Source organism: Coturnix japonica, chromosome 4, assembly GCF_001577835.2.
Source record: "Coturnix japonica isolate 7356 chromosome 4, Coturnix japonica 2.1, whole genome shotgun sequence".
NCBI classification, from domain to species: Eukaryota; Metazoa; Chordata; class Aves; order Galliformes; family Phasianidae; genus Coturnix; species Coturnix japonica.
In genome coordinates, this window is record NC_029519.1 from 55545245 (window position 1) to 55568909 (window position 23665).

General features: G+C 36.3%; 1 protein-coding gene across 8 annotated transcripts in view; it reads right to left on the minus strand.

The window, feature by feature from the left end:
- Nucleotides 1–23665, minus strand: part of FAT1 (FAT atypical cadherin 1) — a 102150-nt gene that overhangs the window by 8287 nt on the left and 70198 nt on the right. For all 8 annotated transcript variants that reach the window (XR_001555134.2, XM_015862140.2, XM_015862139.2 and 5 more), the window contains 15 exons: nucleotides 18341–22408; nucleotides 17706–17902; nucleotides 16539–16692; nucleotides 14983–15216; nucleotides 13297–13686; nucleotides 11843–12057; nucleotides 11282–11419; nucleotides 10207–10350; nucleotides 8379–8576; nucleotides 3199–4000; nucleotides 2243–2374; nucleotides 1990–2153; nucleotides 1123–1585; nucleotides 474–627; nucleotides 111–221 (listed from right to left, as the gene is read on the minus strand). Coding sequence is in view for 7 of the 8 variants with exons in the window: in XM_015862140.2 (XP_015717626.1) it covers nucleotides 111–221; nucleotides 474–627; nucleotides 1123–1585; nucleotides 1990–2153; nucleotides 2243–2374; nucleotides 3199–4000; nucleotides 8379–8576; nucleotides 10207–10350; nucleotides 11282–11419; nucleotides 11843–12057; nucleotides 13297–13686; nucleotides 14983–15216; nucleotides 16539–16692; nucleotides 17706–17902; nucleotides 18341–22408 (7564 nt within the window). In the remaining variant the exon portion in view is untranslated. The remainder of the gene's footprint in view (nucleotides 1–110; nucleotides 222–473; nucleotides 628–1122; nucleotides 1586–1989; nucleotides 2154–2242; nucleotides 2375–3198; nucleotides 4001–8378; nucleotides 8577–10206; nucleotides 10351–11281; nucleotides 11420–11842; nucleotides 12058–13296; nucleotides 13687–14982; nucleotides 15217–16538; nucleotides 16693–17705; nucleotides 17903–18340; nucleotides 22409–23665) is intronic.

Genomic DNA, 23665 nt, shown 5'->3' on the forward strand with positions numbered 1-23665 from the left:
ATACTGTACAGTACCAGGCATCTTGCTATTCTGTCGCCATTCCAGATTTCCATCAACTTGAGCTGTTTAGTATTGATAAAATTTCCATTACTGAGGAATGCTGTACTCACCTTTCTCCCCGAAAGCCTGCTTCACACTCACAAACAGGTCCATCCAAACTGTCGATGCACTTGCCACTGTTTTTACAAGGATTATCTTTGCAATATGGACCTAGCTGGCACCTACAAAAGAGGAAAAAAAAAATCAGTAACAGAAAGAGCCACTGTCTTACTGTAAGTTGTGTAAATAGTATTAGATATAGTAGGATTCAAGGCTGCAATATAGGGCTAACATTAACCAACTGCAGTGTATCAGTGGATTTCAAAGTGTGAACTTGAAGTAGAAAAGAGATTTAAAAAAATGTCAGAGAAGGTGTTACATTTTTATTTCGTGCTATAAGGGGTTCGTTTGCACAAAAAACTGCACAAACATACCTTTGGCCTGTGTACTGTCCTCGGCACTGGCAGATGAAATCATCACTGACTGGGATGCAAGTACCTCCATAAAGGCAGGGATTGGAAGCACATGGGTTGACACTTACATCACAGTGAGTTCCCATGAATAAAGGAGTGCACTTGCAGTAGTAACCTGAAATCAAATACATTCTTTTTAAAAGGTGCACTTGGCTTTACTGGATTCAAGACAAAATCTGCCCTGCCCACCTACCTGTTCAAAGAGAGGGAGGCTAGAAATATTCTATTGAAAAATGAAGGGAAGTAGGTCTAATAGAAATGCTTTCAGGCTTGTGGCTGAAGGTTAACTGTCACTTATCTCTCAGAAATTATGAGAGAAATTATGATAATATTTTCATAAATTTTAAAGCTCTAAAGTAGGCATTCAGAGAACAGACCTCAGTGTTTACTGACACTGAAGATTAAATCCTTGCATTGTTTGATGGCTTTTGCCTACTTCTTATTTGAAGGAACTCAGTGTCTAGAACACAGGCAGACACAGCCTTCCCCCCTAGTTAACAACCAGCCTTCTACAACCCTCTGGAAAAGCAAAAAATACTTACGAAATTGTTTTGGCCTTCCAAGGCAGGTAAGTGGAAAAGTAGTTTTGAGAACTAACAGAACAGCTTACCTCCATTTGACAGGGCATTGCAGATGCCGCCATTCTGACATGGGTTGCTTGAACAACCTTCTGTGGTAGTAAGTAAGCACCCAGGAGTCACATCAACAGATTCTTCCATGTGTGCATAATTTCGTGGCTTGCTGTTCAAGGGGAGCTCTTGTCCATTGAGCACAATAGAATCCATGCAGCCTCTGAAACCACTGCTAACCTGAGGACTCCTGCCATGTCTTGCACCTTGCTGCCGAATATGACCACCAAAAAACACATGATTATCTAGGTTTAGTGTCCTGAGTGTACCAGGAGCAGTACCAGATGCAGTATGCACCCTGTCCAGAACAAGTCGTGCATAATTTCCATCTACTTCAAGAGATACTGAATGCCACTGGCCATCATTAATCTGAATGCTCTGAACGGAGACAATGCCAGGTCCGCTGCCACAATCAAATTTATACTGCAGCCTTCCATGATGAATCTATAGAAGAAAGACACATCATCAACAAATGGAGCACAGGCAGATCATCACCACAAAAAGCAGAAGTTGAAAATATTGGTGCCTCTTACAAGTTTACATTTGTTATAGAGACAAGATGTTGGTGGTGTTCATAAAGGACAATTTACTATCATAGTATTCTAAACATTCACAGTGATTGTGATTCACCATAGACGACCCTTTTAATTAAAATGCATATAGTACTTTCTTTTATAAAACTAGATCCTTTTTTGTCATTTTTTTTAAACATTGAAGAAAATAGATTCTTTCTGCATATTAAAAGATTCTGTAAAGGTTGGATGTATTAAAAAAAAACTATATTGAGTGCAACTCTGTTATAACAATTCTACAGAAATGTCTGTATGAATAAAAGAGGAAATATATACCTCTAAGATACTGTAGTCTGTTCCTCGAGCATACATTACAACTGCATGAGTAGAGTAAGTTCTAAGCCTCATTGTCAACTTCATTTCCTCTTTGTTCTCACTTTCCATGAGGCGATATTTCACATAACTGTTCCCACTGAATGTCACAGCAGAGCCCACTGATGCTGAGGGACACAGAAAAATATGACACATTAACACCAGGCTGGAAAATAGTATGGTTCCATGCAAAAATTTTTTAAAGCAAATTTCTTACCAGGACACTGTCCAGTTTTGCTGTCATGGCAAACACAGGTGTATTTTCCCTCCTTTGGATCTCCTAAACATTCGGTACCTTCAGGGCATGGGTTTCCTTCACACACACTATTCACCACAGGACATTTCCCTTCTGAAAAATGAAACAAATATATTATTTCTCTTCTGTTGGTAGTAACAGTATTTTGTGAAAAAGGACATTTGTGAACAGGAGCTGATAGCAACCCAAATGGTACTCCTCAATATCAACAAGAAAGTGAATAATAGTTATGAGAGATGATTTAAAAATACAGACTACGCAAATAGTGTGTACAATGTCTGATGTTCATAGTTATCTCAATTCAACTGATAAAATTTGGAAAATCATGCTGTGGGTTTACTCCTACAGTCACACATCATAAAAAGACCCACAAGTACATAGATAGATATAAGCAGAGGAGGAGAAGAGTATGCATTTGAGACAGAAAAGGAATGGGTTTAAAGTATTTACTTCAGATAAAGTTCAGCCAGCAGTGCTAATCAATGATTTTAAAAAGCCATCTCATTTTCCTAAGACCCATAGACAAATTCATCATTTGTTATAAATAGGTATGCTTTTATCTATTTTAATGCATATTAATTTCCCAGTTCAAGCAGTCATTCACAGCTAAGTTTTGAAGCTGTATGAGATCTTTCTCTTAGCAGAAACCCAGAAATATTCAAGAACTTTGCAGTAACTTATTTCTGTGCATACAAGACTGAATAGCTATTATTCACACAATCTAGAAGAAGCAAGAAAGGGAAGAAATTCCTTTATAAAACAGATAATGAAGTACAAAAAAATGCCCTCCCAAAAGCTTATATTGTGTAAAGTCTCATTATCTCATTTTAAGAGAAGAATTACTCATTATTTTAAATAAAATTTGGTGAATGTTGCAGTGTGGGTTACAAGATAGTTTTCCTTTCAGCTTTCCTTACCTTTACAAAGACAAACTGCTGCTCTGTGATGACGGGGAGTGACAAAACTTAGCCTGGCTGTGCTGTGAGTTGACATGATATTCTCATCCAGTGTTACTTTTTCTTCACAAAATTTCAAAGGACAGTCTAGGCCTGCACAAAGCTTATGGAAAACATCAATTATCCGGACACCAAGAATCTCCTCTAGGTCAGGCACAGAAGAGTTTATCTTGTGGAGCAAAATTCTCATTGGATGCTGAGAGCTGACAGACTTTTCAATATTCAAGAGGACATCAAGGTTTGAAGGAGGATCAGAAGGCTGCAAACTAACAATCTGGATGTCGTTTCTCCTCACACCTAAGATATTTCTTAAAGCTCTCTGGAAATTGCGCCAGTAATCGCCAATGAATTCTTCAGGAGCAAGGTTTGCAAAGCGTATTGTAATGCTGTGATTTAGTAAATCTTGTGTGATTTGTTTGATGTGCACAGTAATATCAGCTGCAGTTGTAAATTTTCCATCTGTAACAGTGACATTCAGGAGGTACTGTCCCACATCTAACCTTTTATGTGCTATTAGTTTGCCTCCAGTACTGGAAACAGAGAACATGGATTCCATTTTGGGGTCCAGGCTATAAGTCAAAGTATCATAAACATCTTGGTCAGTTGCATGAATTTTTCCAATGACACCACCTGAATATTCTTCGCCAAAGGCTGTAATAAAGATTTCTAGAGGCAGAATTGCTGGAGGATAAATGCTTTCTTCAATAACTCTAATATCAACATATGTCAGAGATGACAACGGTGGCTTTCCATTATCTGTGACCTAATAGGAGACAAGGGTATAATTAGATTGTTTTGCTTTATCTCATCAGATTCTGTTGGAAATATAGTGTTCCTTATTGCAGTATTGCTGTATTTTTCTACAAACACACACACAAACATACAAAAGTTCTTATGGGTAAATGATTTTAAAAAAATTGCAAATTTAGGTTCATGAGGAGTTAATTCTGAAAATTTTGAAAACTTATTTTAAATGCACACACAGGCATGCTTTCACATCTTCCAAGATTAAAAGGATATGGTGTTCCTAATACCTCCACATGCAAGAAAGCCTACTAGCACTCAGCAAATGCAGAGGAAATGCACAGTAGCTGATTTCAGACAGCAGATGGTGCCCAAAGATTTTTTAGTACAAGCATGGAAACAAATTAGAAACTCAGAATGACTCATGGACTCTAAATTTCTAACAAGTTTCACCACTTATTAGGAGATGGGTCTTGAAGGCAATCTAAATGCAGTATACCAAATAGTACTGCAAAAGAAAAATAATGCATGTAGAATGTTACAGTTAATTATGTTGTCTTTCATGATTGGTAATCATGGAGAGGAAAAAAACAACCTGTGATGGATGTCTTTTGAACATCATGTCCCCTATCTTCAATCTTTTTTTTAATAACAGCACACACAGGCATTGGATGATGAGAGAACAGAAAAAAAATTATTATAAGAATAATAAAGAGTATTCCTATGGGTTTACTTTTTTCTCTTTACATTTCTCAATTCTTGTTTCTCCTCTAGCTTTTTCCCAGTTACTGAAAGTGAGACTAAACAGGCAAAGAAGACATAGATATGATGTGAAGGAACAGAGAGGATAAGCGAGCTCAGAGAATATAAGATATCCTCCACTTTTCAAAACATGTTGCAATAATTATACCATGAATACAGGTTGGTATGCACTGCAGATCCATGCAGAGGAATTGCTTTTGATTTTTCAGACAAATTTAAGCAAAAGAAAATAACTCCAGAACACAAGATTGTTTGAATGTGCATACAAGTAAAAAGGCTAGGTATGTCTCACAGAACTAAATACTTCTAACAGTAAATCCAAAAGGCACAGCCAGAAGCCTGACCTCTAGTTACCCAAGCACAAATAAGGAGAGAGACAGAGAGACGGAGCAAGCTTATGTTGGCAAAGTTTTGTTTTGCCTAGATTTCTGCCTGGAAACAAGACAAGGCAGGCAGTTTATCCACAGCACAAAAGCCCAAGAGAAAACACAAAAACACTTGAAACAAACAAGCAAGCAATATTATAACAAATGGACAGCAAATAGGAAAGAAGACCCCCAGACGAAACTATCTTTCAATAGTACAGATATGTAAAAATCTGCTTTAGTTTTGAACTAAAGACTTAAGGAGCGCACTACAAAAGACTATGACTCATAGCTGAAGATTTCACACACTAATGCTATGAGACATTTGTTAATGGATAGTCTATTTCCTTTGGAAAAAAAAAGAAAGCAGATCTGAGTGGCATGTACATGTTGGGAAAAAAAGGGCTCATGTGAAAGTTTTATTAGTGGTGGTGGTTTCTATGTGTGTATGGCAGGGGGAGGGCTTCCTGACTTCAACTAAACCTGTAACATAGGAACAGCTCTGCCTCAGCAATCCATTCAGAAAGAAATAAAAGCTGTGAGTACAGAAAAGTAGGGCCAGTGAAGATCAGTTAAAAAACAAAATCATGCTACAGTGGATCACGAACAGCTATTAACCGAGGAACTGCAAGAAGAAAGTACAGAAATCAGAGACTTGAGAAGATGATTTTTTGTTATTCTAAATTCTTTTAAGTGAAAAGGGAAATAATTTTTTTCCCAGAAAGACACGTATCTATTTTTATGTGTATCATTCAAATTAAAGACTTGTGATATGGAAATGGTAGTTTTAGTCTTAGATGCCTTCATGCCTGTGTATGGTGACTCACTAAAGAAAAGATAATTGCTAATTATAGCACTACGTCAATTTAAAAAAAAATGATCATAACAAGTGATGATAAATGGCAACTGAAAGACAGTGATGTATTTCCAGAATCGATGCAAAAAACTTCTAAATTGAAGTATGACAGGTAGAAAATACTGAGATTGGGCAATACAGAACAACAACAAAAAAAGCATGACGGTAGTGCAGTCTAACACTAATGTATAAACTCTGAAGTGTTTGTTCTAAATGAGTATTTTGCTTTAAGATGCTTGTTTAGCTATTGAGTGTGATTAAAATTCCACTTTTATTCATTCTCTAGAAAAGATGACACTGATCACATGCTGCGCTAAAGATAAGACAGTTGAAGTACTGACAGGCTGCTTAAAGGCATTCTACAGACTAGGTAGCTTGGAAATGAAAAGAACTGCATGAATCCACCAAGAGAAAGGTGTTAGACTGATCTCTTGTATTTAACAATAGGCAGACACATTAGAGAGAGCCAAATGTGCAGCCAAAATCATGAAGTGGGATTAAGACGGTCTAACAATCCACACAGCAGTCAAAATTGAAGCCATGTGCATTAACAGGAATGTGCTTTAGAAGCAAATTACATATAGAATCACCAAAGTTGGAAATGACCTCTAGGATCATCATGTCCAATTGGCCACCTATTGCCAATATTTCCCACTAAACCATGTCCCTCAGTACATCTAAATGGTTTTTGAACCTCAACCACCTCCCTGGGCAGCCCGTTCCAGCATCTGACTACTCTCTCTTTTGGAGAAATTTTTCTTCATGTCCTAAATCAGTTACTGTTTAGAGAAAAATATAAAGTACAACATAGAAATCTAGTATAATACTATTAGCACACACAGGAAAAATACTACTTGATATTCTCTTCCCTAAACAAAAAACATGACTTTGGGAAAACAGTACAGAATTTGGAAAGCACATTATGTAAGTGTGACAAAGCTCACCTCTACTGCTGCTTTGGAGACATGCAACCTAAGAAGGCCAACAGACACTTCACTTGAAGGCTTCTTCTTCTTCACTTGAAGAAGACACTTCACTTGATCTGTCTTACCAGATCATTAGCAGATCATTACTGAGAAGCAAATAACTGACAGCAGGATGATTTATGTCCCTGACCCCTTTTTAATCTATATTCTTAAATCCTAAACTAAACTTAAACGAAGCCCTTACCTATGCTGCTTCTTATACTGGTGTCTCCTGATACCATGTTTCAGTGACTCAAGAAACAAATCACAGTACCTGTGGGAGGTTTTTTTTCCCTTCCCCTAGGAGAAGAGGTCAACTTTGTATAAATACACAAAAAATATTACCCCACTGTTGACAAAATTTACTACACCCTGGAGCAAACAGTACTGCTGTATAATTCTGCACATTTACTCAGAAATTATATGCAATGTTACATATGAGAATAACAGAGATTTAAAGGCCATATAAACTCACATAAAAATAAAGGTGAGAAGTTTTCTTAAAATGGTTTACAAATGAAGGCCAACTATTTTCAGCCTACCAATTTTAAGCCCTGCGGTCACAGTTCCTTAATTTATAACTGAACAAAAAAGGACTGGATGAGATTTAAAAAAATAGTTTGATTGATTTTCTAATGTTAAGGTGCAAAAAGTATTTTAGAGAACTTATCCATACACTCCCTTAATGTAATTCTTATTTTCAGACATAGCCTCGTCCTTCTGCACAACTGTTCAAGAGTACGCAGACATACTACATCCTAGCCTTCCAGGGTTATTTTTGAAGTCTTTGCCACAGCAAAACTCTGCAACCTGCAAGTACAGTACTAATGCATATGGGAATTGGTCAGTGAGGTTCAGTGCTATGTGAAAGGTCCACTGACTTGGTTTTCCAAACTTAAAAAAAAAAATAATCACATGCTTTGAATTGCCCTCGAAAAAAGAATGTAGTGCTATAGAAAAATGTCAGTGCTGCTACAATATGAACTTTTTAAAATCCCTGTTGCCCTTGTATCAATGTATTCCAGATCACAGCTTCAAGCATCAAAGAAGTAGCGGTCAGGAGTTTGCAGTGAGCACAAGGTGGTTCAAGAGACCACTCCCTGCTGGCTTTTCCAGATAAATGCCACGGTGCAGCAAAATGTGTAGGCTAAAATATGTGCCTCATGTGAAAGGCCTTATCAGAAGCACTCACCCTGTCAACATTTCACAGGCACCTTACAGTAACAGTAAGTTCACCTCACTATTACATTTGAAGTACAATTCCACTTAAATCAGCAGACTGAAGATGCCACTGCAAGGGACATGGCTCAAATAACTACTTCACAGGTCAAGATCTTGTAACAGAGAGGGAAATAATCTTCCAAGTAACAGGAAAAGGTGGTGGATTGTGTACAAATGGAGAAAGTGTAATCCTTAAACTAGAAAGCAGCAAAAAGTTGTGTATCCTACCTTAACATGTAGTAAATAGTGATCCCTCACTTTGCGATTCAGAGCAGCAGTTGTTGTCAGTACGCCTTGATGGTTAACCTGGAAAGTGTTCTCTTCATTTCCACTCAGGATAGTGAAAAGAAAAGGAGGACCATTGTGAGAAGAATCCTTGTCTGTCACCACCAGCTGAAGCACACTAAATCCAGTAGGTTTATTTTCCTATAAACGCATAATATGATTACATTAGTTTTGTTGCACTTGGACATATACGCTAACATTCATTTTTTGCAAAAAGAAAGAAAACCAAATTACTGTCAAATCAGTTAAAAACTATCAGTGAAATGAAAATTACAAAACTGTTTAAGAACAAATACTACTTTCTGTGAAGAATGATAATAACAGTAAAAAAATTCTTGGGCTTTGACTCTTTTCTAAAGCTTTTTATGAGATTGCTGTAGGTAGCTAAGCCTTGAAACTTTACATTTTCCACTTTCAGACTGAATTAAAATTACAGAAGATTAACTACCTAGTCATCAAAGATTTCAAATTTAGCTAAAACACCCACTAAACATAATTCAGTGCCTTTGTGGGTGGACTAGAAAAACATGTTACTCCATCTCACCCCTTATATCTCAAATTATTGTTATGAATAAAGCCATGGTCTGCTTAAAATACGAAATCCAAGTTTAAAACTCTGTATTATAAAGTTTCAAGTTGGCATAATGTGGATGCCTGATGTTTCAGACTTTTTACATACTTTGGTTTAATACGCCTCTGATGTTCACAACCCTATCTCAAGCTCAGAACACCTCTCACGGAACATGTGTTACACTGTATCTACCAGAGTTTATACGTATACAAATTTTAAATGCCAAAAAAGTAGAAGTGTCATTGCAAAGTACAGTAATAACATATGCAAAACTCTCAGTAACAAGGATACGCTCTTCTTCAGAGAGAGTAAGCAGGCGAAATTCTGTCAAGTTAATTTTATCAGATATGGCAGCCTATTTTTATTTTTTTCTTAAGGAAACCAGACAAGGGCCATGATTTTAAGTGATATTTACACTTCAATATCTAAAACTATTTGTTTTTAATACTAGCTAAGAACATTTCCGGTTGCCTCCTGTCCATTTTTGTCCTTTCCCAGGAGATGCAGACCAACATTCTTGGGCAACTCCTTCAGCTTTTTCTCTGCATCCCTCATAACGGGATCGGTTGATAAGAATGAACAATAAAACAAAGCCTTCCTTTTTAGCTGAGAGAAGGAAACACTGCCAACATTAATTACATTGACTTCAAAAGAGACTGTAACTGGGGATAGCGAAATATCTTTGACAAGACACAAACATACAGATTTTGCTTTAAAAAAACAATTCAAGACATCTTACTTGTATACTCGAAATGTTGGGTAGAAATAAATTACCTTACCCTCTTTTGGAAAGGTGCCTTTTAAAATCATGTACATGGTCCTGAACAAAAGGAGACTGATTTTTTGTTTTGATTTTTTGATATTATTGTCTGATCCTCACCTACCTACCATACAATGCTAGGGACCAGCACTAGCAAAAGGACCCAAAAGAGTGACTTATATTACCGGTACAAAGATCTTAATAATTACTGCTTCTTTCCCTTCTATTCATTATCTGCTGAATTCAGGAAGGCAAGAAGCATGGAAGCTGTCTCTGCTATCTTCAGCATAGTAGAGAGTTCTCTGAATTAGGCAAATATTTGATAGCCATTGAGAATCTGTCCCACTACTACCATACCAAATTTTTTCAAGTCACAAATTAACACTCAAATAATATTATTGATATGATTACTACCGCTTTACCACATGCATCTAGTTTACCTGGATGATAGTGCTATAGTTTCCTTTCGAGAATACCGGAGGATTGTCATTTACATCAGAAACATCAATGTTAACTGTGGTAGTGTTATGTCTAGGTGGATTTCCATTATCTGAAGCTTGAACTGTCAAAGTATATCCTGAAATCTATTTAAAAAATAAAATAAACAAATAAATAAAGAACAAAGAAAGAATAAAAAACTCATCTTTTAAGAAATGTTTTAGTGCAAACCTCCAGTAAAGCTTGCCTTTTCTATATTTAATTATTTTTCTCCCCCCAGGGATGCCCTCCTTACCCTGTCCCAAAATGCACTGACACAAACAAATTCACATTGTCACAGTTGTACAAGGGCTGCTCCAAAAGTAATAACTCCTATTTTATTACCTTGTCCCACAACTTCAGATGTGGATGTTGGTGATGTTGAACTTTCCCAATAACATTGCCTTACATACTGTTGCCTCGCAACAGAAATCCAAGTGTTTATGATGCAAAGGTGTAACTGAATTCCTTCATGAGGAAAAAATGGCACCCACTGACATTCATCAGTGCTTGCTGAATACTGACAGAGATCAAATGGTAGCAATTGTATAAGATATCTGATATACAGATCAAATATACTGCGGTAGCAATGGTAATGGGAGGGCAGTTGGACTAGATGATCTTGCTGGTCCTTTCCAACCTTGTAATTCTATGGTGGATGTAAGCACAGTGAGGCAGCAGGTTGAGAATTTCAGCAGTGGTAACAAGGACAGCGGGTCACCTCTGCTGGTGGAAATTTTTATGAGAACATTATAGAGTCTTTTGTTCATCACTGACAAACATGCATAGCTACTGGTGATCACGTTGAAAAATACTGTTTTGCAGTTTAGACTTTACTAAACAGCGTTATCGTGCTCTCTGTATCTGTTGTAGTAAAGTAACATGAAAGTAAATAGGAGGCATTACTTGAGGAGTGACATACATATTAATTTTGGAACATTTTAAATCACAGTTTAGAAATATACTCCCAAAACTGTAGTCATAAAAAGTAAATATCTGTAATAATCCCAACTGTTCAAAAAAGTATTAAAAACTTACCTTTTCTCGGTCCAGAAGTTTAGTCACTTTTATTTCACCCCTTGAAGGGTCAATTGTAAAAGGATTTCCCTGATTGCCATCTGTAATTGTGTAGTGAATGTGGTTGTTCGAAGGTCCATCGGCATCATCTGCCATAACCTAAGGGAAATTAGTCTCATTTAAAACAGATATATTACAGACTCTGTCACCAGTCTCACACTACTTCCTGTAAATAAACATGCCTGTTTTTGTCTAATATACTACAGTACTACCCAGTTCTTAGAAGAAGCACCCTAACATTAAAAACATAGCAACATCATTTAATTTTTGGAAAAAAAAATAAATCAGAAAATTAGTCCTCTTTTCACGAGGAGAACAAAATATATCATAAAACATTATCTACTTTCCCACAGCATTTCAAGTCCTTGGCTCCAAAACATTTTCAAAATTAATTTCATTTCACTCAGTGGCCAAGTTCTTTATTAATTTATGCCCATCTTCCAATCACTAATTATTGCTTTAAAACTGAAAGCATGATTATTATAACAGAGTATTTCAAGGGAAAAAAAAGAAAATACATACTGTAATGACTGATTGTTCAAGCACAGCATCCTCACTGATTACTGCAGTGTACATTTCTTGGCTAAACACTGGAGTGTTGTCATTGATATCTGTTACATTAATATTCACTGTTACGACATCACTTAATGAAGGTGTGCCTCCATCTGTGGCTTCTACCGTCAAGTAATACTCATGAGAACTTTCATAATCCAAGCTGTCAATGATAAAAATGGCTCCTATTGGAGGAAATAAATACACAGAAAGTCACTGTTACTGCAGTACTGTATGTTGCAACTTCTAGTTTTTTCTTCTGATACTCAGCTTCTTCAGGATTTCATTTGTCACTGTAAAGCAGGAGCTACACAGTGAGACGATCAGACTTTACAAATAGAAAGCCTTTAGCCTGACTTTCCTTGCATTAACATTAATTTCAGACATGGAAAGGACAACACAGAGGAAGTAAGAGTAGTGTCTGGCCATGACTTATTAGCAATAGAGATATCTCACTTAAAGTGCAAATTCTTAACTGAATAGTTGAAATTCAGTAGTAGTTCAGTCACTAATGTACACATTAATTTGCTGCTGTAAGAGTATCTCTCTGGAATTTCCTTACTCATTTCAAATCTGTGAAGAAATTAAACTGGCAAATTACTTCTATAGTACAGTACCAAGTGTGTGCTGGAAAAAAAGCAGTAGAAAGAATTGTAATTTCAGTTACACTGATATAATTAACTATTATTGACTTTCAGGTAGGGATCTTCTTTAAAAACAAAACAAACACAAAAAACTCAACAGAAATGAATTCTAGAAAAACAACTATATAAGAAAACAAAGCTATAATCGAGGCTTGCAAGAATTTTTAACAAATTATTGTCATTAATAGGGTAAATTTTTCCACATAATCTATGTGCTTCCAGAGATTAAATCTGATTATCAAGTGAGCCTAAAATCCCCATAATCATGTTGGATATATACCTGAATAGAATATTCCAGTCTTTCTTTAATGACACATTAAGCTGTCATTAAAGAATAACTGCATTTATGGGCCAGTGACTGCTTCTCACTGCCAATTTCTGATCCTTCTTTTACCAAGTCAGGATGCTTGTTCTGATTACATGGTTTTTGCAAAATAACTGCTAGGCTTCTGTCATTACAGAACCACGTCTTCCCCTCTGGGTGAAAAACATTCCAGCTAGGAGACCTTAACTTTTGCCAGCTATATGAACATAACTGAAATAAATAATAAATAGGAGTGATAAATAAATTCTGTTCTCATTTAGTGAGCACCCTATCAAAACAGGTGAGCAAACAGTAGCACTGCCTTTACAGTGAGGATGATGCACATAGATTATACAATGTATTTGGCTGAATTAGTGCAGAACATAGTACAGCATCACTCTTGTTTAGACTAACATATCATTTCAGGATAAGATAAGACTGAATAAACACTACTGCTAGACCAGTTACGTTCTTACCTGTTGTTGAATCAATACTGAATTTTCCATGTTCATTCCCACTGACTATTGAGTACGTGATTTCAGCATTGGCTTCAATGTCTCTGCTCGCAGCATGGATCTGGAGAACTTCAGTCCCAACTACTGTGTCTTCTGATACACTTGCACTGTACTCCCTATACTCAAATACAGGTGGATTATCATTTATATCTAAAACAGAAACTATAAGACTACTTGTGGAAGACAGCCTTCGAGGTAAACCTTCATCTGTAGCCCTCAAAGTCAGCGTGTACACAGCTTGCAACTCCCGATCCAAAGGCTTCTCCAACTGGATGATTCCAGAGAATTCATCAATAGAGAACTGTCCCTCTGCAGAGTTCACCAGTGAATAATGGATTTTACGGTTCATCCCTGTGTTTTGAAAACAGTTGCAGAGCATGAAGTAGCAGTCAAAATACACCAACAAAATAACAGATTCGACAGCTATAAGAATAAAATATGCATGTTAAATACTATCATTCATGCTACAGTAAGTTTCAGCAAAAGTTAATGGCTCCTGTCAAGGGCAGAATGATTTCAAAAAATATGTAATTAATTAAAAAAGTTAAGCTAGCCCTTCATTGCACCAATTTTCTGCCAGACAAGAAAACACGAAGCACAGTTCTGCTTCAGTCACAGTACTAGCTAATATGAAACAATTTGTAATACAAATCTAATTATAACCTTAGAACAACAACATCTGCTCAGCAGGCTTATAAAATAACACTGGAGGATATGGAAGAGTTTGGCTGTATCAAATAATTAGATGCAGTTCCAGTAAGTTCATTTAAGAACCATAACCCAAAATTGACAGGACTATAACTTCCAACAACATCTTTTTGAAGGAGAGCAATCAAAAACCTTGGCTTTTGTGCCAAGTATTTTGCTCCTGTGTCCCAAAGACAAGGAAAATGTGAAAACACCTGTCTACTACCTTCCAGTTGAGCAAGCTAACTTTATTGTAGCATGAAGAAAGTTTGTTGTCTGAAAAGAGTAAGGCATCTATTATTTGATTAATAATCTCCGGATACATAGAAATCATAAATAAATAAAGACATCATGCTGCTTCATTCTCCCTTACAATAACAAAGCCTAAGAATGTACTCTTTCTAATGTCATTTTTAGTTCATGTTCACTTAAATACTTGTAACTAAACAGTAACGACAGAGACAGCAAAACCTTAATAGGGTAACATATGCTTCGGAATCAAATGGAATAGTTCAGTTGGAGGGGGCCTTCTAAGTTCATCTAGTCCATACAAAAAATCTATAATTGTACGATCATTTATGTCTAGCCTGAGGAACGTGCATTCAAAATCTTTTGAATAGATATTTACACAAACATACAGGGCTTACACACTTCCACCAGGAATAAAAGAGTATAACCTATCATGGCAGCTTATCAAACTACAAACATCCTATGTTTTGTCTCTCTTCCCTCTTCTTTTTTTGTGGAGACAAAAGAGATTTTTTCCAAGCTACTCAACATGCAAAAGTCAGAAGATAAATTATTTATCATACCTAAATATATCTTTCAGGAGACTAATCCTGAAAGGTACTGAACACCTGTCAGTTCCCCTGAAAGATTTAACACCTTTCAGGGTAAGATTAAATAAGCATTACTGTAACTTTGAGACCATGGCACAAGTTCTGGTCAGAGAATACATACCCGCATCTGCATCTGTTGCTTGCACTCTTGTCAAAAGTGTTTTAGGCTCTGTGTTTTCAAATACTGTAATGGAGTAAGGATCAAGTGTAAACTCCGGGGCATTATCATTCACATCTTCCAGAGTCAGAATAACATTAGCCTGGCAGAATCTTCCTCCTCCATCTGTGGCTTTCACTAAAAGGTAATAAACAGCTTGCTGCTCACGGTCCAGTGGCATTAACGTTTTTAGTTCACCTATAAACAGAATAACAAATATAAGTTCATGCAAATAGCAAGAATTACATATCCCTAACATGTTCTTTTCTAACACCTCTGTACTCAGCACAACAAAACAACAATTTTCTTTTTGAGGATAACTTCATCAGTGGCCAAGTCAGTGACCTGCCTTTTCAGGTCGGACTGTGACACTTCTCTTTTTTTTTCCCCCATTTCCTCTGAAGGAGAAATCAGGTAAAGTAAGAGTACCCAACAGTGTAGGGAAAACATCTATACATTCACAAATTAATGTGTTATCATGCAGAGAAAATTAAAATACGGTAAAGTCCGTACACTGTTTTCCTGGCTGTGTTCTGTCCACAGCAAAAGACTTGACCCTAATCTTCCAATATTCAGTGAATAAACAGAGCTATTTACACCATCAAGCATAACCAAATTAGGTACTACAGACAAATATCCATAAGTCTAACACAAACTTTCTTTCCAAAGTGACTGCGAACATAACTGGAACAATGCGCAGCCATTGTCTCCTTTTGACTGATAAAAAAAACATTCAGAAATATTGTTTGCAAGTATGCTAGCCCCAACATTCTGAATTTATGCAACAACTTGTAAACACAGCACAAGGGTGGCATTCAAATTCAATCTCTTTGAAGATGCTTTTCATTTATTTTGCCACTAGAGTGTTCTTACTTCCTTCTATGTATTTCTGCTATAACTTTGTATCTATCTTGTTTTTTTCTATATTGTTAACTACTCCCTTACTACTTATCTACTGCAGCTTGCAGTGCACAGTTTTTGCACTGGTCTACATAGCAAGTCAAAAGAAGTGCATACCATGAAGAACAAATCAAGTCACAAAAGTTAAAAGCTCATCTTTATTATATACAATGATTCAAAATTGGAGCCAATTTTGGCATTTACTATGGAAAGAAAACATGTTGCTTATCTTCACCTCAGTCCATTTAACATGCCAAACCAAATGATGGCAGGGAGAATCCAAATGAAGATTATCTTATTTTTACTTTATCAACTGCAATTGCTACTAATAAAATATAAATAATCCAAAAATTCATGTCATATTTTTACTCCAGTCACCTCAGAATGAAGCCTTTGGCTTCAGGGCAGTTGTCATATTTACTTTAGTATTTCATGTATTAAATACTTGCCTTTTCCCCAACTTCTAATCAATATATTATTTACATACTACAATGTCACATAATATATTAACTCTTAATGAAAAGCTTCAAAGACTGACATTTATATGTGTCTTAATGTAATCATAAAACACTTTATAAAATGAAGCCATGATTCCACCTTCATTTATAAAGCTTTGTTACCTGTGTCTGGAGTGAGTCTGAACTTCTCTGCTCCAGGGCCATGTAACGTATATGTAATTTCTGCATTGGAACGAATATCTGCATCTGTAGCAGACACCTGCAATATCAGTTTGCCAGGAAGGGCATCCTCAGGAACAGTATCAGTGTATAAAGCCTGAAAAAAAAAATTAAATTTCATTCAAAGACTTAACAAACAGAGTAAATAGGCTTGGAAAGGGGATGCAAAGAGAGAATGGCAGTTGAGCAAATATTGTTTTAGTATTTGGGAACACGTGAAGTGAATCAGAGGATAAAATACTGAAAATGATAAGAACTTAACGATTTTCCAATTAATTACTTCACATTTATTACATTATTCAAAGGTAATTATTAAGAAAACCATAGGGACTCTTTGAGTGTTAACACAGCTGAGAACTCTGAACACCTGTAACAGATTAACCCAAGCTAAGAGGTCAGATTTTTTGGCAATTTCCTTTTTTTCTCTTCTGGTAAATCATCTTGTCTAGGTCAGACTCAATCCAGAAGACATCAATGCCCATCTTTTATGTAGCAGCCCATGAAATACAAGCTTCCAGTTTAAAAGGCACTAAGCACTCATACAGCTCATTTACAGCAATACAGCTAACATAGACTGAGCCCATCAATATTATCAAAGGAGTAAAGCTAAAAACACTGACTTACTAGTTTGTAGTTAAATACAATCTTTTGTACGCAGGTGATTAACATAAACATAGACTAACAAAAAGAATCAGTCACTGTGTATTTGATCCTTCCCAAATCAAGAAAACATTTTGCCATTCTGCCCATTACTAAAACAGAAAGAAGCCGGCTATGAAAATCCAGTTTCCTTATAATACCCTTCTGCCTACGCCCTCCCCCCCCCTTCTTCTTTTTTTATTTTTTCTTTTTACCATTTGTTACATTTCATATCTGCTTTTGCAGACTATCTTGTGATAAACACCCAGTGTTAAAAGTGTTAAAATTACATTAATGACTTGCCTTTGGATTATTTATTTAAATAAACTTATCCAATTGCTTTGACAAAATTCTTAGTAGTCCAAGGCTTTGTTACCAACATTAAAGGAACACCCATTTGTTTGTTTCCCAAGAAGCGATTCAGAGCAATTTTGCCTATGGAAGCAGCTGGACATTGAAGACTATGCCTACCTTTTCGCATACAGGATCATTGTCATTAGCATCAAGGACTTTAACCTCCACTACAGCTCTAGTAGCAAACGTTCCATCAGTAGCTGTAATATTTAGAAGGTAATGGTCCTTTTCTTCCCTGTCCAGGGGCTTTCTGACGTAAACTTTCCATTCATTCTGTATATTTTCAACAGCAAACTGTCCCAAGGGATCACCTCCTAAAATATAAAGTTTTAGTTATAAATAAGAGGGAGAATGCTACTATGACTCCATCAACACTAAATTACATCTAAAAATAAAACAAAATAAAAATCTAAATGCAAATAAGAAAAAAGTATTTGAAAAAATTTCAATTTTCACATAGGAATAGTAAGTTCTGATACAATATTTAACTGCTGCCAATGGAATCTATAAACATCAATATAGAAATTAATGTAGCAGCACTGCAGATAACATTGTAAGATACTGAGAGGTTTTCCAAACCTCTTTTTCCCCTTAATCATCCCCCTTGATATTTGATTTTAAGACATACACTTTCTTTCTTTGCAACTAAATGGTTTCAAGTATGTTTCAAAAACTTGAAGGATTAACTTATAGTGTGCATCATTCCAGAACACCTCAAATGATTTTTTTTCAGACATTACTCAAAAACTTACCTGTAATGTAATAAGAGACTTGTCTATTGACTTCTTTTGTATCAGCATCAGTTGTACTTAAGATGGCAATTATTCCACCAGGAGGGTCATCTTCACTGACTGTACCTTTGTATATCTCTGCAGTAAAGCGTGGAGGATTGTCATTCACATCTGTAACAGTAACTTCAACCACAGCCAGAGAAGACAGCTGAATTTTTTCACCTCGATCAGACGCAACCACTGTAATTCTGTATTTGTCTCGCGTCTCATGGTCAAGTTCTTTGAGAGTGGTAATCCAGCCAGTTTCCATGTTTATGGCAAAAGACTCAATAACATCTAGTTCTTGAGAAGGATCTAAGCTGTAAGTGACCTGCCCATTAAGTCCTGAATCTAAGTCGGTTCCTTTTACTTGGATCACTCTTGTTCCAGCTGGCATGTTTTCTACAACGAATGCTTCATATGGATTGGATTCCAAAACTGGTTTGTTATCATTTACATCTTTTACTTGAATGCTTACTTCTACTGAGGAAACAACATCATAATCTTCATTTGTATACTTTGCTAGCACTGAGAACTGGTACCATTTAGTTGTTTCATGATCAAGATTCTTCTCAAGTTTCAACTTTCCAGTCTGTCGATCAATCACAAAAATATTATCTCTATTGCTTTCAGGAGTGTTCCCTTTAATCAGACTATACACCAAAGTCTGATTATGCTCTGCTTTGATAACATCTATCTCAGTTCCAACTGGAATGTCCTCTGAAACCATATAAGAATAAAATGGTTCTGAAAATTTTGGAAGAGACACTTCCGGTGGGAGTATTCTAGTGTAAACAGGAACAACTGACTCTTTCTGGGGGGATCCGCCATCAACCGCTCTAATAAAAAAGGTTAAAAGCTCATTTTCTAAACCAATTAAGCTTTCTTTTGTTGTAATTATACCAGACAAAGAATCAATTTCTAAATTCTCTTTAACATTTTCAGACTCTGCTTCAATAGTATATGTGATGTCTGCATTTGTACCCTCATCAGCATCAGACGCCCAGACTTTAATGACAGAAGTTCCCCGTGGAACATCAGATCCAATATTTACTTCATACTCTGTTGCTCGAAACTGTGGAGCATTATCATTGTCATCCGTAAGTATTACATTAACTGTACAGAAAGCAACTTTTCCTCCCGAATCTTTGGCCATTATGCTAATGGCAATTACTTTTTCTGCTTGTGTTTCACGGTCAAGCTTTTCAGAGGTAAAAATCTGCCCTCTCTCACTTATATAAAATCTATCTTTGGCAAAGTCATTTATAATGTGGTAAGTGATATGGCCATAAGTGCCAGAATCTTCATCTCTTGCTCTAACTACGGTCACTAAAGTATGCAATGGAGCATTTTCAGCTAGTTCAACCTCATATTCATTCTGACTAAAAACAGGGCTGTGCATATTGGCACTGGTTACAGTTACATGAACCTGGGCTGAGCTCCTGAAAACTCCATCAGAAACAGACACATTAAGAATATAATGTGACTTCAGTGCCTGCCTGCGTAGGTTTGAGATGGTGATAATGCCTGTTTTACTATTAATCACAAAATTCTTGTGGTCATTGCCTGTCAGAATGGAGTACTCCAGTTTGCCAGCATCTGACCTATCTGCATCTGAGGCTTGCACACATGTCACAAAATGTCCACGAGGAGCCAGTTCACTAATTTTAGCTTCATAAACCATTTGATTAAAAAGAGGAGGGTTGTCATTTAGATCTGTCACATCAATGGTTATAACAGTGTCACTGCTCAAGGGCAGCATGCCACCATCTACGGCCCTTATTAGTAACTTGTGTTGCTGAATTTTTTCATAGTCCAAAGTTCTTGCTGTGAGAATGAGTCCAGTGCTGCTGTCTATGTGGAAGTAGTCATAACTTTCAGTATCATCCTCAACCAAATGATAGGAAATTCCCCTGTTTGTTCCAGAATCAGCATCTGTAGCAGTCACTTGTAAAACAGGTGTTCCAATGACTGATGCCTCAGAAAGAGTCACAGTGTAAGACTGCTCTGTGAAGACGGGAGGATTATCATTGATGTCTTCCACTATTATGTCTACAAACACATCAGCATGCGCTCCAGTTAGGGAGTCTGTTGCTCGGATATTCAGCTTGTAGGCTGGATGAGACTCAAAATCAAGAGGGGCAACAACATTTATTACTCCAGTGTTGAAGTTGATCATGAACTGATCAAAAGGATCTCCATCTGTGATGCTGTAGAACACTTTAAGTCCTTCTGGGCTGTTTGCTTGTACATGTACTACAGGACTATGGAGCTGAATATTTTCTGGTATCTCTGCACTATAGAAAGGCTTTTCAAAAACAGGCATAGCTTTATTCACAACTGTAATGGGGACTACAACTTCAGCAGAAAAAGCAGGTTCTCCTCCATCTTTTGCCACTACTGTGACCAGGTACTCCTTATTTACTGTGTCTGGTTCAAACTTTTTCTTCAGAGAGATTTCACCAGAGGGATCAATTTGGAAATGTTCGTGATGCTCTTTAAGATAGTAATGCACTTCTCCATTTCTGCCTGCATCTTTATCTACAGCAGTGACACGTCGAATAATATAGCCTACTTCAGAGTCTGCTTTAACTGCTGCGTAATATGGAAGATTGACAAAAAATGGAGCATTATCATTTATATCTTCCACTGTGACTTTAACTACAATGTGTGCAACAACTGACGGTTTATGTTCCTCTGTCACTTCTATGACCACATCAAAAGATTCTTGCTGTTCACGATCAAATGGTATTCCTGTTGTTGAAAGGACTCCTGAAGTTGGGCTTATTTTAAATCTGCTATCTGGGTTTATAATATGATAAAACAAAGGCTCGTTTATTTGATTCCCTACAGCAGTAATCACAGCTATTGTTTTCGCCTCAGTGGAATTCTCCTGCACTACTGCAGAGTAAGAACTCTGTGTGAATTTCAGTTGGCTTACTTTGCTTTCTTTCACATTAATTTTTACAGATGCAGTGCTTGCAAATCTGCCATCAGATGCTCTCACTGTTAATTCATATCTACTTCGTAACTGAGTTGTATTTTGCACTGTTATATCTCCAGTCTTGGGATTTATTGAAAATTTTTCTCCAATGTTGCCTTCAATAATGGAATAAATCAGTTGTGAAAAAATGCCTGAATCAGCATCAGTGGCATTTACGCTGATGACTTTCACGCCTTTATAGGTTGGAACCAAAATGGTTGTCTCATACAGCTCTTTTGAAAACACAGGAGGACAATCATTGATGTCAACTACATAAATAGTAACATTAGCTGCATATTCTGCATACAAACGTGGAATGCCCATATCATGTACTTGTACAGAAAAGTGGAAAATATTTGTCTCTTCATAGTCCAGACTCATTAATGTCCGAATGGCACCGGTGCTAGAATCAATGGCAAAATACTTGCGGACAGATGGTTCAACAATTTGATAAACAAGCAAAGCATTTGATTCTTTATCAGCATCTGTAGCTCGAATTACCAATGGGACATTCTTGTCAGTCAGAACCACGCTGTTAACTGAAGCTGATTCACTGATGAGTCCTGTATATTCAGGCTGCATAAAAATTGGTACGTTGTCATTTTCATCCTGAAGATGTACCAGAACTGTTGTATTAGTGGACAAGCCAGCCATGTTTGTTCCCTGCACAGTTAGTGTGTAAAAAGGCAAAGTTTCAAAATCAAGTGCCTTCTGTGAAACAATGACACCCGAGTTTGGGTTGATAGTGAAGACATCTCCTGTATTACCGTCTTTTATTTCATAAACTACAGAAGACAGACTGTATGCTGTAACCATTCCAACAAAACTGCCAATGCTAGCACTTTCGCTGATTTCTGTAGAATATTCTTTGGCTGTAAATTTTGGTGAGGCATTATCAGAAACTGTAACAAATATGTGCACAGAAGTCACTTCATTCATTGGAGGATCTCCTTTGTCTGTAGCTTTTACCATCAAGTTGTACTCTTCCTGGTTACTATGATCTAATTCCTTTGCAATTTTAATCATACCCAAGATGGGATCTATCATGAAGGAATTTCCAATATTCCCTGTAAAGAAAAATAATTAAGAAAATTAAAGAATGATTATTTGGTCATGTACAAAAAACAAAAAAGGCAAAGCAGAGAGAAAATAGAGAACGTTAAATTTTCTTAATTTTGTTTAACAAATATCTGTAGCCTCTCTGGGATGTTTTCAGTAATGAAGAGTCTGCAGAAATTATAAATTTAATTGTAGAAACATTGCATAAAACACTAAACTATTCAAGACTTAAAAGTAAAGGCAAAATATTCTATTCCTTTAAAAACAACAACAACAATAACAAATCAGAATAGTAAGTATCCTGCAATCTTCAACATTATAAATTATGTTTTCTTCAAATTATTTTTGTTATTGAAATGTTGTTTCTATGCCTACTCAAGTACGTACTGAAGCTGAAAATACGTTGTATTCAGAAGTTAACATTAGTGGATCTCAAGTTACATTTCAGGATCTAGAATAACTAGATAGTTCTGAAAAAAGAAAAAAAAAAAGAAAAAAAAAAAGGTGTTTTAATGACACCTGCGAATCTCATGTAGTTTAAATCACTGCTTCAGAATAAACCTTTCTGAACTGGACCAAAATCTGTGTTTCCTCTAAATTTATGTTAATACATAGGTAAGTTATTCCCTGTTGTCAAGTATTAGGAGACCAATACTATCTTCTGACTATTACAAGCTAACACTTGATAACCATTTGTCTTTATATTTTCAAATACATAGCTGAATTCCACTGCATGAAATATTCAGGTCACGTACTAAACAGAGTAAGATTAACAATGAAGTTCCTTAAAATTTGTATTACTAGAGTCATGATCTCAGCATGGAAGCAAAAAAATTAAGAACTTCTGAGTTATGCATACAAGTAGGCAAGAGATTGGGTTTTTGTCTGTTTTGTTGTTTTTGTTTTTTAAGTGGAGGCTCTAAACACAGTGGCATTCTTAGAATAACCCATTACAAATCTAGGCAGTCATTGCAAACATTTAAGGAATGTTTTATCCATATGCTTAGAACATCAATTACAGTGCCCTGGCCTCCCAGTTGGTCACTCTTCTATAAAACAAACCTAATAAAGTCTTTACTCCCACAAAAAACTGCAAGAAAGGAAGAGAGAACAGCATGTAACTTCTACTAGACAGTATGTATATCAAATCTTTCTCTTGCAGCACTTTGTCATTCCTAAAACATGCACTACTGAACCAGGAAAGGCAGGAGAAAAGTTTCATGTCTTGCCTAGAAAAGTCATATATCTGCAAATTATATTAAAAA